Source organism: Aptenodytes patagonicus, chromosome 2 (assembly GCF_965638725.1).
Source record: "Aptenodytes patagonicus chromosome 2, bAptPat1.pri.cur, whole genome shotgun sequence".
In the NCBI taxonomy this organism is placed as follows: domain Eukaryota; kingdom Metazoa; phylum Chordata; class Aves; order Sphenisciformes; family Spheniscidae; genus Aptenodytes; species Aptenodytes patagonicus.
Genome location: NC_134950.1, coordinates 121,693,340 through 121,707,661, shown reverse-complemented (window position 1 = coordinate 121,707,661; position 14,322 = coordinate 121,693,340). Strand labels below are relative to the sequence as shown.

General features: G+C 35.6%; 1 protein-coding gene across 1 annotated transcript in view; it reads right to left on the bottom strand.

Annotated features, from left to right (window-relative positions):
- The window catches only part of ULK4 (unc-51 like kinase 4), a 260,277-nt gene extending 245,955 nt beyond the window's left edge, over positions 1 to 14,322 (bottom strand). The window contains exons 1-11 of the mRNA XM_076331013.1: positions 14,250 to 14,322; positions 13,300 to 13,352; positions 12,816 to 12,874; positions 11,326 to 11,474; positions 10,045 to 10,144; positions 7,049 to 7,188; positions 5,539 to 5,701; positions 2,740 to 2,841; positions 1,816 to 1,899; positions 825 to 900; positions 107 to 202 (exon numbers count right to left, since the gene is read on the bottom strand). Of these exons, the coding sequence (XP_076187128.1) occupies positions 107 to 202; positions 825 to 900; positions 1,816 to 1,899; positions 2,740 to 2,841; positions 5,539 to 5,701; positions 7,049 to 7,188; positions 10,045 to 10,144; positions 11,326 to 11,474; positions 12,816 to 12,874; positions 13,300 to 13,334 (1,004 nt within the window). The 5' untranslated portion in view covers positions 13,335 to 13,352; positions 14,250 to 14,322. The remainder of the gene's footprint in view (positions 1 to 106; positions 203 to 824; positions 901 to 1,815; positions 1,900 to 2,739; positions 2,842 to 5,538; positions 5,702 to 7,048; positions 7,189 to 10,044; positions 10,145 to 11,325; positions 11,475 to 12,815; positions 12,875 to 13,299; positions 13,353 to 14,249) is intronic.

Sequence of the window (14,322 nt, the reverse complement as noted above, 5' to 3'; positions counted from 1 at the left end):
GCAAAAAAGAAAACCGTATTTTATTACAGAAAACTGTAATAAAAATTTATAAATATTTGTTTGCTTAGATTTACTATACAAGAAGTCTTCCTTGAACATTCGGTACCTTGAGCTTGTGCCCTGGCTGTCTGCAGAATCACCACCACAACGGCTAAGGGACCCTTTCCAGAATGGATGCTGCAAGAGGTCTGTCCAATTCAACCTTTTGAAAAGCAACAAACAAACTGAAAAAGCAGTGGCAAAGTACAGCTCCACAGAGAGATACCAGACTAGGTTTTGAACACCCAGTGATACTACAGAGCAATTAATCCTTTCATTTGCTTTTATTTGGTCAACAAATAAGTTTTCTTACAGGACAAACTTTTTGCCTCAAATCAGAATGGATAATCCATGTAACACAGAGGTACGAGATTAAGAATGAAGGAAACTGCATAGCCAATCCCAACATTTAAATTATCTGAGCTACCCTATAACTGATAATCTTATGTTATTTAAAAATATAACTGTATCAGCTATAAATCAAAGCCTCGTAAAGTAGATTGCTCTGGAAAAGCAAAGCCATCCAATTTTAAAACTGCCCATCATTTCTGTTACAAAGTTATTTATGTATTTTTGTAGCTGGTACTAAAAAGTTATACTTAATCAAAACATTAATTCTGTATATCTTCATATAAGAAGCAGCACAATTTGTTCTTTTATGAGGGATTAAATGATTTTGCATTCTTTGTGCTCTACAAATTACTATACATACAGTATCATAGCACCTATTTTTTCCAGAGGTGAAAAAGACGATGTAAATAACTGTCATGGATTAGACAGTTTACCTTTTCTGAGGATCCTTTTGAAGCAAGCCATCAAGCAAACTAATGAACTGAGAAGAAGGTTTGTAAAAAACAGAACCTGTAAATAGAAGCACTTGAGAAGATAAGTATTGGGCAGCAAAAACAACCATCACACAATGTAGATCAAATAATTATCTACAGATCATGCTAAAAAAGCTTTATTTAACAGTAATTTCATCTGAAAAAAATCTGAATGCATGAAGAATCCTAAATATACACTCTTTGCATTTCAAAGGATCCTCAAAAAAAAAAACCAACCCACCAACCACAACAACATAACAAAACAAAAACACCCCAACAAACCAAACAAACCACCAATGCTTGGTCTTCAAACTAATTAAAATTGTTTATATGTTAAAAAAAGCACCCTCCAATTATCATATAGCTATTAGCAAGAAATAAAGTGGAGTTGATATCTACTTAAATTGAAATTAAATTTCCCCCAACCATGATAATTTTAAGAGGACCATTGTTGCACCCTATTATACAAAAGAGGTTGCCAAAATTCTTATTTAACTGAGAAAGACTCTACTTCTGAGAGCTCAGAACTATGAAATGAACTTTACCCACTTTGAAAACAAAATCTCTCTTAGAATTGAAACAAGTAACAACAGTTTTAATTCTACAGGTCACCATTTTCACTACATTACTATGGACAGGAAAGAGCCACTAATATTTAAGTGTCTCCATGAATACCACTGATGCCCAGAATGACTGAGATCAAAAATTCCATCCCAGAAGGTAGATTTACTTTTAATTCCTAACACTAAATGATATGCCTGTCTGTCAAAAGGTAAATAAGCATTCATCATTAACAAGGAAAAAGTTCTTATCAAAGGAAGGCAATGCTAACATTCACTTCGGACAGCTAACTAATTCCTGCAATCAACCTCAGTAGAAGTACTGCAAAACAAAACTTTAACTTCGTAAGTATTACTCTGATTTGATTCATTAAACAATAACAGAATGTTACCCTCTGGTCTAGGTGGCAATGGATCTTCATATAAAATCTTTTCAATTAATTCAGAAAAGCTGTCTGAGAAGAATGGTGGTCTTCCTACAAACAAATAGAAGTGTATTTCACAGATTAGGCAAACTTCAAAATGGCTGTCAGGTGCAAAGATCTATGATGAGCTCATTTTCCTAAGGAAACATCCAAAGAAATAAACACCCTCAGCCTGAATTCTATGTATCAAGTTCTCTTGTCAATTTAAATACAAAACCTTGGATTAAATTCTTCTACCATGAACAGCAAAAGAGACCAAGGACAGAACAGGTACCAAAGATGGCTCGATGGAGGTCACCACGATAGCCCTGTATGAATCAGCAATGAGACAACAGGAGAAGGTCTAGGCAGAACTATGTAACTATGTTGATTCAACAGATCAGCGTATTGTTTAAGACTTCAGAAGGTTGCATTGTAATTCTCTTTTGTGATGAAATTTTCCTTCCAGCTGCAGCCAATGCTAACAGGTACTTTATCTGCAGGAAACCCAATGACTCTAGTTTTATTTTAGTGAAACAGTTTTCTCTTTCAAAGGCCAAACTAATGCACCCAGAGTTTAATACTGAGGAGACTAAAAACATTACACTATAAGAATTCGAGGACTGCTATAATTTTAAACCATAGTATTTAAGCAATACAGGTTGGTTAATATCATAATATTTAGATCACAGTCAAAAGGACAACTTAATACTATTACTTCATTTGATTATTTGATAAACTCCCTTTTTTTTTTTTTTAAAGTACAGTTAGTGTATTCTTCAAGAAATCTTTAAAACCTGTCGAAGTTTTTCTATGTCTTAACTTCACTAGAAAGTTAGCAAGAATTTACTCTGGGACCACGACCTATGTTTCCATTATCACAGATATTAAATAGATACACAAACTTACAACCTGAGAACATTTCATAAAGTAAACATCCCAAGGACCACAGATCACTGGCTTTGGAGAAGTCTTCTCCCTTTATTGCTTCTGGAGCTGCGTATAACAGAGAGCCTACAAAATACAGTATGTACACTTTGATTATTCATTCAGCATTTATCCTGTTCAACACCTAAAACTTTGTCTCCATACTTCAGTGAGTTAGGGATTATCTTCACTTAGTATAAGAAAACAGATATCAAATGTAAGTTGTTTCAAAGGAACTTCCCTCCTATACTTTTACTGAATTATGTAGGATTATATATGTTATTTTGTTGTTTATTTCACTTCTATGAACCAAGCTGGCCTGTGCTACACTTTTCTAGCACAGTGATTAATGCAAAGCATGTTTTGATATATCTTGACAGCTTCCAGAGCCAAGCAAATTAAGCAGAATGGTAAACCAACATAATTCTCATGTGAGTAACAGAAATAATTATGTTACATCAGGTTGGTTGGTTGGTTTGTTTTTTAAAAAAAGCTATCCCAAGACATAAACCTTCATGAAATTAGAGAACTCTGTTACAAAAAAAAGACAGATGGCCAACTGGATCACTGATCTAAACTAGTTATAGCTATTTTCACACTAAAACACTATGAAAACATCACATATCAAATTATAGCAGCTTATTCACAAACCCCTTTTGTTTTGATATAGAAAAAGAAATATACAGTTCCTACTTCTACAGCAGTTCCCATCTAAACACTAACTTGGTTCTCAAAAATCTCTAAAAAATTACACAAACTCAGCAAAAATGTCAATTCCATAGTCCTTTAAAAAGGTTATTTTGGATTCTTTTGTTCTTGGGTTTTATTTTTTTAAGTGATAAAAGGTCATTAACCATACACATCAAAACAGCTGTTCTGAAAGGCAACAGGAAAGAGATTAGATTTTTATTTCTTCCTGAGTAAAGATCTGGTCTTGGTCTTAGTATTTCCAGTATGGACTTTCAGCAGGAGACAGCAAAGTATTAAGAAAGCTCTCTTAGTTCCCATAAAGTATTGCCAAGAATTCCATTGTTCCCAATAACAGTAACTGCTATGACACATCATTATCTTGGAAACGGAGGTCTGCAAGATGCTCTGAGATGCTGACTAATAAAAGATTCGGAAGCTTAAAACCAAGTTTCTCAATTTTTCTTATTCAATGAAAAAATAACATAGTATCTGCAGCCTACTGCATTTGCATGGATCTGCCTTTTGAAACTAAAGCACAGTAACTTTCTCATACTTTAAAAACAAATGATCATTCTTAAGTAAAAGGTACTGAAAAGTCGAGCCTCAAACTAGAAATCACTTGGACCATTTGCATCAAAAAGGACAACGAAAGTACAGCGGTACAAAGTCTCCAATGAAAGAAGCAGCAGTTCTGTGTATACTTACTTCATGTTGAATGTATAGACAAAATTCAGTTAACAGAATTTAATCCTAGACCTTACAGAGAGCATCTGCAGCATAGACTTTTTAAAAGTCCATAAATAATTCCATAGCTCACATTTTTCTGAGACGAAACAGGATTAATTTTAAATCGCTTCTTTATCATACTTCCAATATCAGTTATTTCTTCATTCTCCAATTACTACTTTATAACTGGAGCACAAAATGTTGTAAATAAGTGATTCTTTTTACTACTTCCTTTAAACTTTTTTTTTTTAAATACACTGTCCTATATCAACTGAATACCAGAAACACAATTTCATCAGTTAGGAAAGCCAGTTCCAGTTTGAACACTGAACTTCCAAAGTTTTAGTGATCTTCTCATTCTTCTAATTCTACTACTTGCACTTAGTTGATGATATGTGAAATGCATCAAGGACCAAAGCTATTTCACAGGGTTTTTTCTTCCCACCATAGTTTTCATCAAAGAGCAATTAATAATTAAGCCTCATCAGCAAATCCTAACCAAGAATTAATATTTTTAATTAATTAGCTAGCTTGAAATATTTCAGATCTCAATTTGTTGGGTTTTTTTGTTTGTTTTGGGGTTTGTTTTTTAATTCTTGAAATTTTGCTTCTATTTTTTTTTCTACAAAGAAAAAAATCAAGAACAGTTTATAAAAATAATGAAAACATGCTCAGGATAGACAGACAGTTTGTACATTAAACTGTACTATAGGGATTTGATGTCAAGCTCCAAAAAAAAATTTAAAATAAGCCACCTCCAGTTATGTTATGTTGAAAGTTTGTTATACAAGTATACTATAGTCTATAATCACCTACATATGAGCTTCAATCCAAAAATAACCTGAAGTCTATTTACAAAGAGCAGGAAAGGTCAGGAATTGTTAATATGTCATATATTTTGTGACAGACAAGTATATTTTTTCCAGCTCTTAGTTAAACTGGTTTTGTGAAACTTAGAATTATTACCATACACTTGTAAATACAGTTTCTTTTCTTTCTACTCACTTGCAGGCGGTGGTCCCTCCGTAAGTTATGATCTCTCTGAACAATGTTCCTTAAGAGCTAAATTTTGGGTTTGAGCTTACTTAAAAAGTTCCCCATATGCAGGATATATTAACCTGCTTACAGAAAATGTACAGATCATTCTTTCCATTGCAAAGACACAGGCAAACACATTAATCTTTACAAATGATAACACAACAGAATTAATTATTCAGTTTCTCCAGAAATTTAGTCAGCCCCAACAAAACAATAAACAACTATTCTATTTCAAGGTCTTCTCTCCAAATTACTTCAAACAAAGGCTTTTTCCAACTTTCATTCTGTCCCTTTGGTATAAGTTAATTTTGGCTAGTAAAAATATCATACCTCGAGATCTATTTTTCAGGTATCTTTGTGGAGTGCTTTCACTGACATCTCCTTCGCCTTCTTCAGATCCAACTAAAGCAAAAAATTCTTCCAAGTTTTCACCATCCACTTTAGCCAAGCAAAAATTACTGAATTTCAAAGTGCCAGGCCCTTCCAGCAGAATCTAGAATAAACATAATCCAACATACAAGTATCATATACTAAAACTGATGACTGCTGAAATTTCCAACACAAAGTATAAAATAATTTATTAAAAAAAAAAATCTCAAACCATTTAATTACATAGAGATGATCACTATAACCGAAAACACTAAAAAGTTTTTAAGTCAACACCAGTACTGTCTTTTTTTCTTATAACCAAAAAATTACAGAATCTCACAATAAAACCCTTAAGAGGATTAATGTGCACTTTTGTTTACTCATTATTAAAACTAAATTAACAATGATGTTACTATAGAAAAGAAAGTAAAAGTAGAGTAAAACTGGATAGGAAAATAAAAGCATAGTAAAAAGAAACATTGCTTCATTTGAGGGGAAAAAAAGTGAATCTTTCTAAGTTTATTTAGCAGAAAATTCCAAAGATTTTGTCCAACGATGATGAGAGTTTTCTCTATGCGGTCACTGCTTATTCTTATAATTAAAAGCTTCATAGTCCCAAAAATGTTGTTTGGAGAAATAGCCCATTCAGTCGGGAGGGCGCAAAAAAAAAAAAAGCAGTCTTACTTTAGCACTCCATATTTTGTGTTCAAAGGAGTACTTTACAGCAACATTCTTCTTTGGAAGAATACAGAGGCATCTCCATTATGCTTCATTCATATTTTTTAAGTGCTTTTGGACCCACAAATGATAGAAACTGAGTATAATTGTGCAAGATTTTACAAAAAATTCAGAGGAGGGTAACTTGATCACTTACAGATCAAGATCAAAAACAACTGCTGTTAAGCAAGCATTTTTGGTTATAGTTATATTCTGGTTACTACATAAATTAAAAATAAACATGGGCTTTGACAAAACTATACATAAATTCCACACACATACACAAAATCAGAAACTACACAGATTTGTATTTTTATGCAAGAGTAAGACAATAATTTAAATGGCATTTGGAAACAATAAGGAAGGTTATTAACGAAGACAGTTTAGTTAACTTTACTCCCTCATTAGCATTTTCTATGACTTCAAAGTATTCTGCAGCATGACAGAATAGGTATAATAACAAAGTTATATGTCCGAGGACAGCGAACTAAAATCCTTCATTAATTCAAACCAGTACACCAAATCAAAAAGAATCTATCACATTGTATCAAATATACAACAGGAAAATAAATCAATTAGATCATAAAATATTCAAGCTATAGACTTGTTTCTCATTGTCTTCACATATATTATAAAGGTCAACTGGCCTCCAACCTGAGGTAAGCCTCTTCCAAACAGTAAAACAGAAATAATTAAATGCTGATGGCATACAAGGTAACATGCAGTGTCCCCTATAAATAATACTCCTTCTTACCTTACCAGGCGTCAGTTCACAAAAGATAATTCCAAGCTTATGAATATGGTATAAACCAGTAACCAAATCAACACCAAATTCTCTCACTACATCTTCAGGTAGATGTTCATCTTGAGCAATAACAGATTCTAGAGAACCACCTGAAATATGTTTACACATAGTCAGCAAATGCATATAAAGAAGATGCTGTACAAATAATTCCCAGGGACATTATATAAGCTTCTTCAAAAGATGTCAAGCAAAAATCATTATCTGTACATATTAAAAATATTTTTTGAGATTATCGAATAGTTACAAAATCCAAGATGTAGAGAAAAAAATAATCTATTTCCAATACTGTGACCAAAATCTTAATTTTGACTAGAATTAAATTGAGTGCATGACTTCAAAACTACTTTAATATTGATTTATTTCACAAAGGAAACAGAAGGGGGGAAAAAAAACCCTGGAAATTGTGTCACATCACAATGTAATAGTACCCAATGGGTTTATTCAAATTCCTTAACCAGATCCCTGCTGCATGAGTTAAAAGAATAAACAATACCTAGAGCAGGCTATCAACTTCTGTGAACAAGTGCTAAAGCTAATGACGTGCAATTTTCAACTGAATTCACAGACAACAGCAATAGTAAAACTGGGTTACATTCTGGGGTCCTGAGGTCAACAACATACAACAGATAAACTCTTGTTTGTTCTTCACACATAGTATTTCTGTACAGTCCTTTTCTTCACTCATGTGTCCCAGTTATTTCATTTTTATCCTTTCCTTTTTTTTTTTAAGAAAAAAGAATTGGAAGAAAAAAAAAAAATACCCAGGACTAAACTTTCACTTTCCAGGTTTCTCACACAAATCCCAGCTTCCTGGCCCAGCAAGTCCTACTCGTATCTCTCTGGACTTCTCACCCTAACATGAGACCCTTCTCTGTCCTTCCAAAAATCAGCACTCTCCTTCCCCACTAAATTCCAACCAACCTTCCTCTGTTTCTGATCAGATTACACCTACAAAGCCTTCTAATTATCCTTCACATATATCCTCTATCACCTGTGTCCTTCCCCAGGCTTCACATTCACTCTCTATGCTTTCCCCCACTGATTGTTACTGTTTCTCTGTCCTTGCAAAAATCTCTCTTCTTCCCCCATCACCTACTTCCTCACATCCCACTGATTCTCAGGTACATCATCAGACTCATCCCATTTGAGCTATTCCTGTCCTAACTGTTCATAGGACTTGGACTTCTCCTAATCTCGTTTCCCACAAACTCATTGCTCAGTCTTTCTCCTCCTTCCTGTCCCAATCTCCTATCCTAAACTCCACATTCCTCTCTCTCCCAAAATCCTTTTCCTCAACCTCATTTGGTCCTTTACTACTCCTGCACCAAACCTGTTCCCCTGAGACTACAGTTTGTATTTCATGAATTACCATGGGTTTCCTGGGTTATCTATATCTTAGCCAAATCATGCACATTAAAAAAAAAAAAAAAATTAAAAAAGGACACAAATTTAAGTCCCTGAATGAAAACAGGGATTAGGGAGCTTTTAATGGAAAAGGATACTAGATCTTTTATTCCAAATCACATAATAGATTTTCCTGAGCTTTTTTCCCTTTGTTCTGTAATTTCTTTCAGAGAATAGCAAGACTAAAAGGCCTGTCACCACAGTATTCCTCAAATTATTCAACACTGCTGAATCTTAACATTATTTTCTTTCTAAGCCTTTTTTATGCTGTTCAGTAAATCAGTCATTCCTTTAAAACCAAGCCCATATTACATAGCTATAGTAAAGAATTTTCCATCATGTTTAATTACTGTTTTTTATAACGTATCTTCCCCATTTCAAAAGCAGTTTTCAAGGCTCTACAAAATTAATAAGAAATCAATGTCTTATTCTATTCATAAATAAGTTAGCTTCAAGGCACTCTCCTTGCAGCAAACTGCAATACTGCAATGTAAAAATACATGATAATTGTTCAAACTGTACTTAATAAAAGGCTGCCTAATGACTTATATATGTGTCCATAAGTTAGACTAAGCAAATAGACCAAAGCCTCCATAGACCAAAGCCTCCATATGAACCATTAACATAACTTGTAATCATTGAAAGAATGACCTTATTTTTTTTCCAGAACTTGTAGCTTCTCTTCTTCAGTAATTTTTGAAACAGAATTCTGGATAGAAAAAAAGGCTGTGTGTAATATGGACTTTTACTATGAAACAAACTCCAGACACCAAAATCTTAACATGCATCACTTGCACAATGGGCCTTCTTTTCTTTCCATGTGGAGTAAAGCACACTATCTGGAGTTTAAAACATGCAGTCATCACAACTAGAGAAAGCTTTAAAAGATTTCTTTAATAGATTGATGAGAACTTATCAAAACTCAGTGAATCGCTTCACGCAGTTTTGGGTGGTCAGAGCTCCAAAATTAACGTCTTAACATAAAAGTCAAAATACTTCTACTGAACAGGAAGAAAACTTACTATAAAATTTACTATTAGCTACAGAATTGCCCTTTGATTTAAAAGTTTAAAAGTTAATTTGAACAATATTAAGTCATTTGTACATTATAATTTGATTTGCTCCTTGCTCTCTTTATTATTGTGTGCTATAAAATGAAAAGAGAACACCAAAGTTGCCATTCCTTAGAAAATGTTTCTCAAGTAATTTTTACTTAGCTACCTTCCAACTATTCACAATTTGTTTTTAAGTACCCCTGATTAGCCCTACCTCTTCAGCTATTAAAAAACAACATTATGACACATTAATTAACATTTAACGTACATATACAGTGAAGCAGAGGACAAATATGACTTCAAATGATTTCTAAAAATGTTTCCAAAAGCAAAACTATTTTTATATATAAATAGGATTCTCAGGTTAATAATCAGATAATTATTGAGCTTTTTCAAAGATCTAAGTATTTGTTGTGGAGAAACTGTTACAAGAAATCTCTTACAAACACTCACTCCATAAATTTTTGCCTTTTGAGCTTATTTTACCTGTGCATAATTCCACTACAAGCCAGAGATGGTTGCTTGTTTCATACCATTCATGAAATGTCACTATATTCTTGTGTCTGATTTCATGAGTCAGACGAACCTAGAACAAAGTTTTTAACATACTTAACTGGGGAAAAAAAGCATATATATGGACTTAAGGGGGAGGGAGACAATACAACTTTATTCTAGATCAACTACTTGTTCTCTTACCTTTTGCAGTGCACTAAAATTATTGTCCAATTCAAATATTTTAGTTTTACATGTATATTGAGGAAAGATAACTTTCCTCACAGACCTTGCCTAACTCACCTGTTTTTAAAAATATAGAAAAAAAACCCCAGGAATTTCCCCAACCCAAAATTATAAGCACTATTTAACCTTCCTGCATCACCAAAACAACAACAAACCGTAAATCAGAATTTGGGGTCACACTTGCATTCCTACTTTCTTTCCAATGAGAAAACACCTGTGAGACAATATGGTGAATACAGTAAGAGGAAATAAAAAGAAATTTTTTTGTCATTCTTAATCTTCTCAGGCAAGAGCAATCACTCAAGGGTCCCTGGAAATCTATATTTCTATCACACCTACATGGCCTAATCTCTGCAGAAGCCTCTGGATCTTGTCAGAGTGCCCCAAGGGCTTTTTAAGAGGAATATGCCTCTAAGAAAAAAATGTTTAAATTGAGCAGATTCATTAATCACCCAATAAATGATCATTGAAAAAATGAGAGGGAATATTAAACATAATTTATCTACTAGAAAAATAAAATATTTGAAATGTCTAACTGTATCAGTTACAGTTTCTTTTCCAGAAAGTATTATATGTTTAAAACTTTGCCAAGCTTTTACAAACCAGAATTGATTTACCTTAAATGCTATTCTTTCATCAAAAATAATTTCTTCTTGGTAAGTAAGAAATTGATTATTTACTGGCAGGTATTACTACCACTGAATTTGCACAACTGAAAACAAAATAAAGCAAACCACTACATGCAAATAACTGTTTTTTACAAGTTCTCTGACATATCACAGAAACAGTAAGCCTGTAAACATGGGTTTATGCATGCTATTTAAACAACAATAAAATCAGATGAAGAAATAAATACATTAAAATAAGACTCTTAAAAGTATAAGGTTCTAAAATCTTAAGAAGCTGATCTCAATTGTGACAAACTCCATGTAAAGCAGCACATGGTATTTTTCTTTTCTATTACCTGTGCTACAAGGATTTTGTAGGCTATATCTTTTCCCAGATTTAGCAGGAAAAAACATTACTTACCCAGTTTGTTATTTCAGCTCTTTTGCTTTTATCAGCGCAAAGAATGGCAACAAAATTAATTGTCCCCTTTCTTCTGCCTTTATAAACAACTGTCTTATTTCCTCTCCCGATCTCTTCATACAGAATGAAGTTCTCCATACTCAAGGATGCTTTACAGGCAATGGATTGGAAACACGGTATTAGTCTCATTAACAAATAAACCTTTAAAGAAGGGGTGCGGGGGGGAGGAGAATTCAAATTTAATAGTCATTGATGTGTAGTATTTTCGCTCCCAATTCTTAAAAATAGAGATGATATACTTCCAGCAAGATCAAACATAATTACTTTAAAGAAGGCCTCCTCTCAGGAAATGTGAACAAAATTTTGAAGAGATGATAGAATTTTCCACTTCCAAAGCTCTTAACACATTCAAAAAGTTACAGATGGGCCAGCAGTTACAAATTCTAAACATTTTATCTGTAAATAAAAATCATACTACCAAACTTAAAACTGCATGTTCTACATAAAACTGCTGCCCTAATGACAATATTCTATACTGAAAGCCTTGCCAAATAAGATTGCCATTTCTGCCCAAGGGCACTTCAGGCAAATGTGCCTCTGCAACTTTTCATAATGCAATTTAAACCTGCCAAATAACTGATTTGATCAGCATAACTGAAAAACACAGGGCTTTGTGAACATTGGTGCTCCTACCAATGCTAAGCTGAATGGAGCTTTACTAGCTATGGGACTTAGTGTTAAGAATTCTTCATGGATAGAAACAATTCCTTGCAGATAAAAGCTGTGTAAATTTGTTGGCAAATGCTGCATTGTGGGAATCAGGCAGTTCCACAGGAATTTAATTTATATTTGTAACTATCATTTTTGTCTCAAGAATTTTATATGCTTTAATTTACATACTAAACCAAATGAAATATTTGTCATTTGTTGCAAACCCAGCAAGTGGCATTTGTATATTTAAATTGTTAGATGCTTTTCATAAAAGTCTGGTTAATTCTTTTGTTCCATAATCATTTTCTCTGAGAATCTTGGAGCAATGGGAGAACTGACAGCAAAATATTGAAGCAACTATAATACATGAAGTAAGAGTGCTGCATCAGCTTTCCATCGTGCTATTCCACTGGGTTAAGAGCAGAGAGACACAGAATCCCAATATCAGCATATTCCAGAAACGGAATATATTGCTAACTAGTCCTCAGTGACCACCTTGTAGCAAGTTCTTCCAGCTCCAGGACAGCTTCACATTCAATGCCCAGTTCTCCCAACTACCAATTTAATGAGTTCCAAGCCCTTCGGAGTTGCTCTTTCTCATCTCTAGATGACTCCTTCCATTTTGGAAGAACATATTTGGTATAACACAGGAAGGCAGACTTTTTTCCTACAGTTATCTATGAGAACAAGGTAATTATACAATAATCAGTTTGCCAAACATACCAAAATAAGGCACAAAGATACAGCGTCAGGATAGATGGGGGTCTCCATTTCCCTACCTCTCTCTTCTGATTCATGCAGATCATTACACCATTCTTTTTGTTCTTTTTCTGGACAGCTTAAAAAAAAAAAGACCAAAAAACCCATAATGTCATCCCCTAGTACACAAAGATTCCAGAATAGCAATGCCATAGAAATATATCCAGCAAAAGGAAATTGCCAACCCACAGCCCATCGCCAAAATTTACATGACCACAGCCCCTTCCTTGAACAACTTCTTTCGCAAGAATACTTCAAACCTGACACGTGCACCTCATCACAAGACTGAAGCATATACTCATTAAACAGATGGAAGTTATCTTCATGTTGGTCATATGAAAGGCATTATCATCCACTCATGCAATAAACCATACAAACGTATGCCAGGCTCAATGATAAGTACAGAAATATCTGGTTATCCGACAAAAGCATGAGCAATAACATGCAAACACACATTGGCACAGAGTAGTCATGGTTATGGGACAGGGAAGCCTTGGTTGATACCTCATGACTGGCAGTATTGCAAATACGGTCTCCATTAGCTGCTCTGCAAGAGGCTACAGGGAAAAGAGAAGCATGTAGTCTTGCATCCCTGAATCTCAACAGTAATGGCTATGTCATCATTTCAGTACACAAACCAATGGAGCATGATCCATGAGGCAGACTTTCAACAGCTGGAGCACATTCATCACTTTGGACATAAAGTGTAGAGATCAAATCAAGTGACACAAAAAGTTAAAAGAAGCATCTCAAGGTGAGATGGCTGCTGTGGAAGCCTGCCACACCACCACCTGCAGTGAAACAGGTCTGAATCTCCACAGAAGCACCCAAAGCAGCAGATTCCAGCAGCCAAGGTAACCGTATTTGCTCTGGGCAGGATACAGGACCACAACACCAAGGAGACATGGTTCCAGAAGTGTTTCTCTTCTCTTGGTGAGAGAATGGCCAGAATACTCCAAACAGAGCAGCACGTGCAGGACCTGAGATCTCCTGCAGTCAAAGCTCTTGTCAAGAGTGGCCAGCTCGGCAGGCCTGAGCCGCTGCACCGCAACCCCTGGGACACAGCAGCCTCCTGGGCCACTTGCAGCAGAGGTGAGGGTGCCGTAAGGCAGGCCATCCCCCGGCGGGTCTCCTGCGCCTCAGGAGGCCTTCAGTTGGGGTACCAGAGGGCGCTGGGGAATACCCCACAGCAGCCCCCCCCAGGTCTGAGCCTGCACTCAGACCTAAGGACTACGGCCGCGGATACGTGACCAGGGCGGGAGCGGGAAGGCGCTGAGGGGGCGGGGGTAGGCGACTGCCTGCGCGTGCGCGCGCCCCCCACAGGGGGGGCGGAGGGCCCCGCCTCGCGCGCCGCCGGGCGCCCCGAGGACCGTTAGGCACGTGCGCGCCCCCGCCAGCTAACGGCCGTTAGCCGTCCGCGGGAATGGGGGGCGGATGGGAAGCGACAGCCGTACCTGTGAGGCGGGGAACGGGCAAGGAGGCAGCGTTACTATCGCCGCGCCGCCGCCATCAACCGAAATCGGCGGA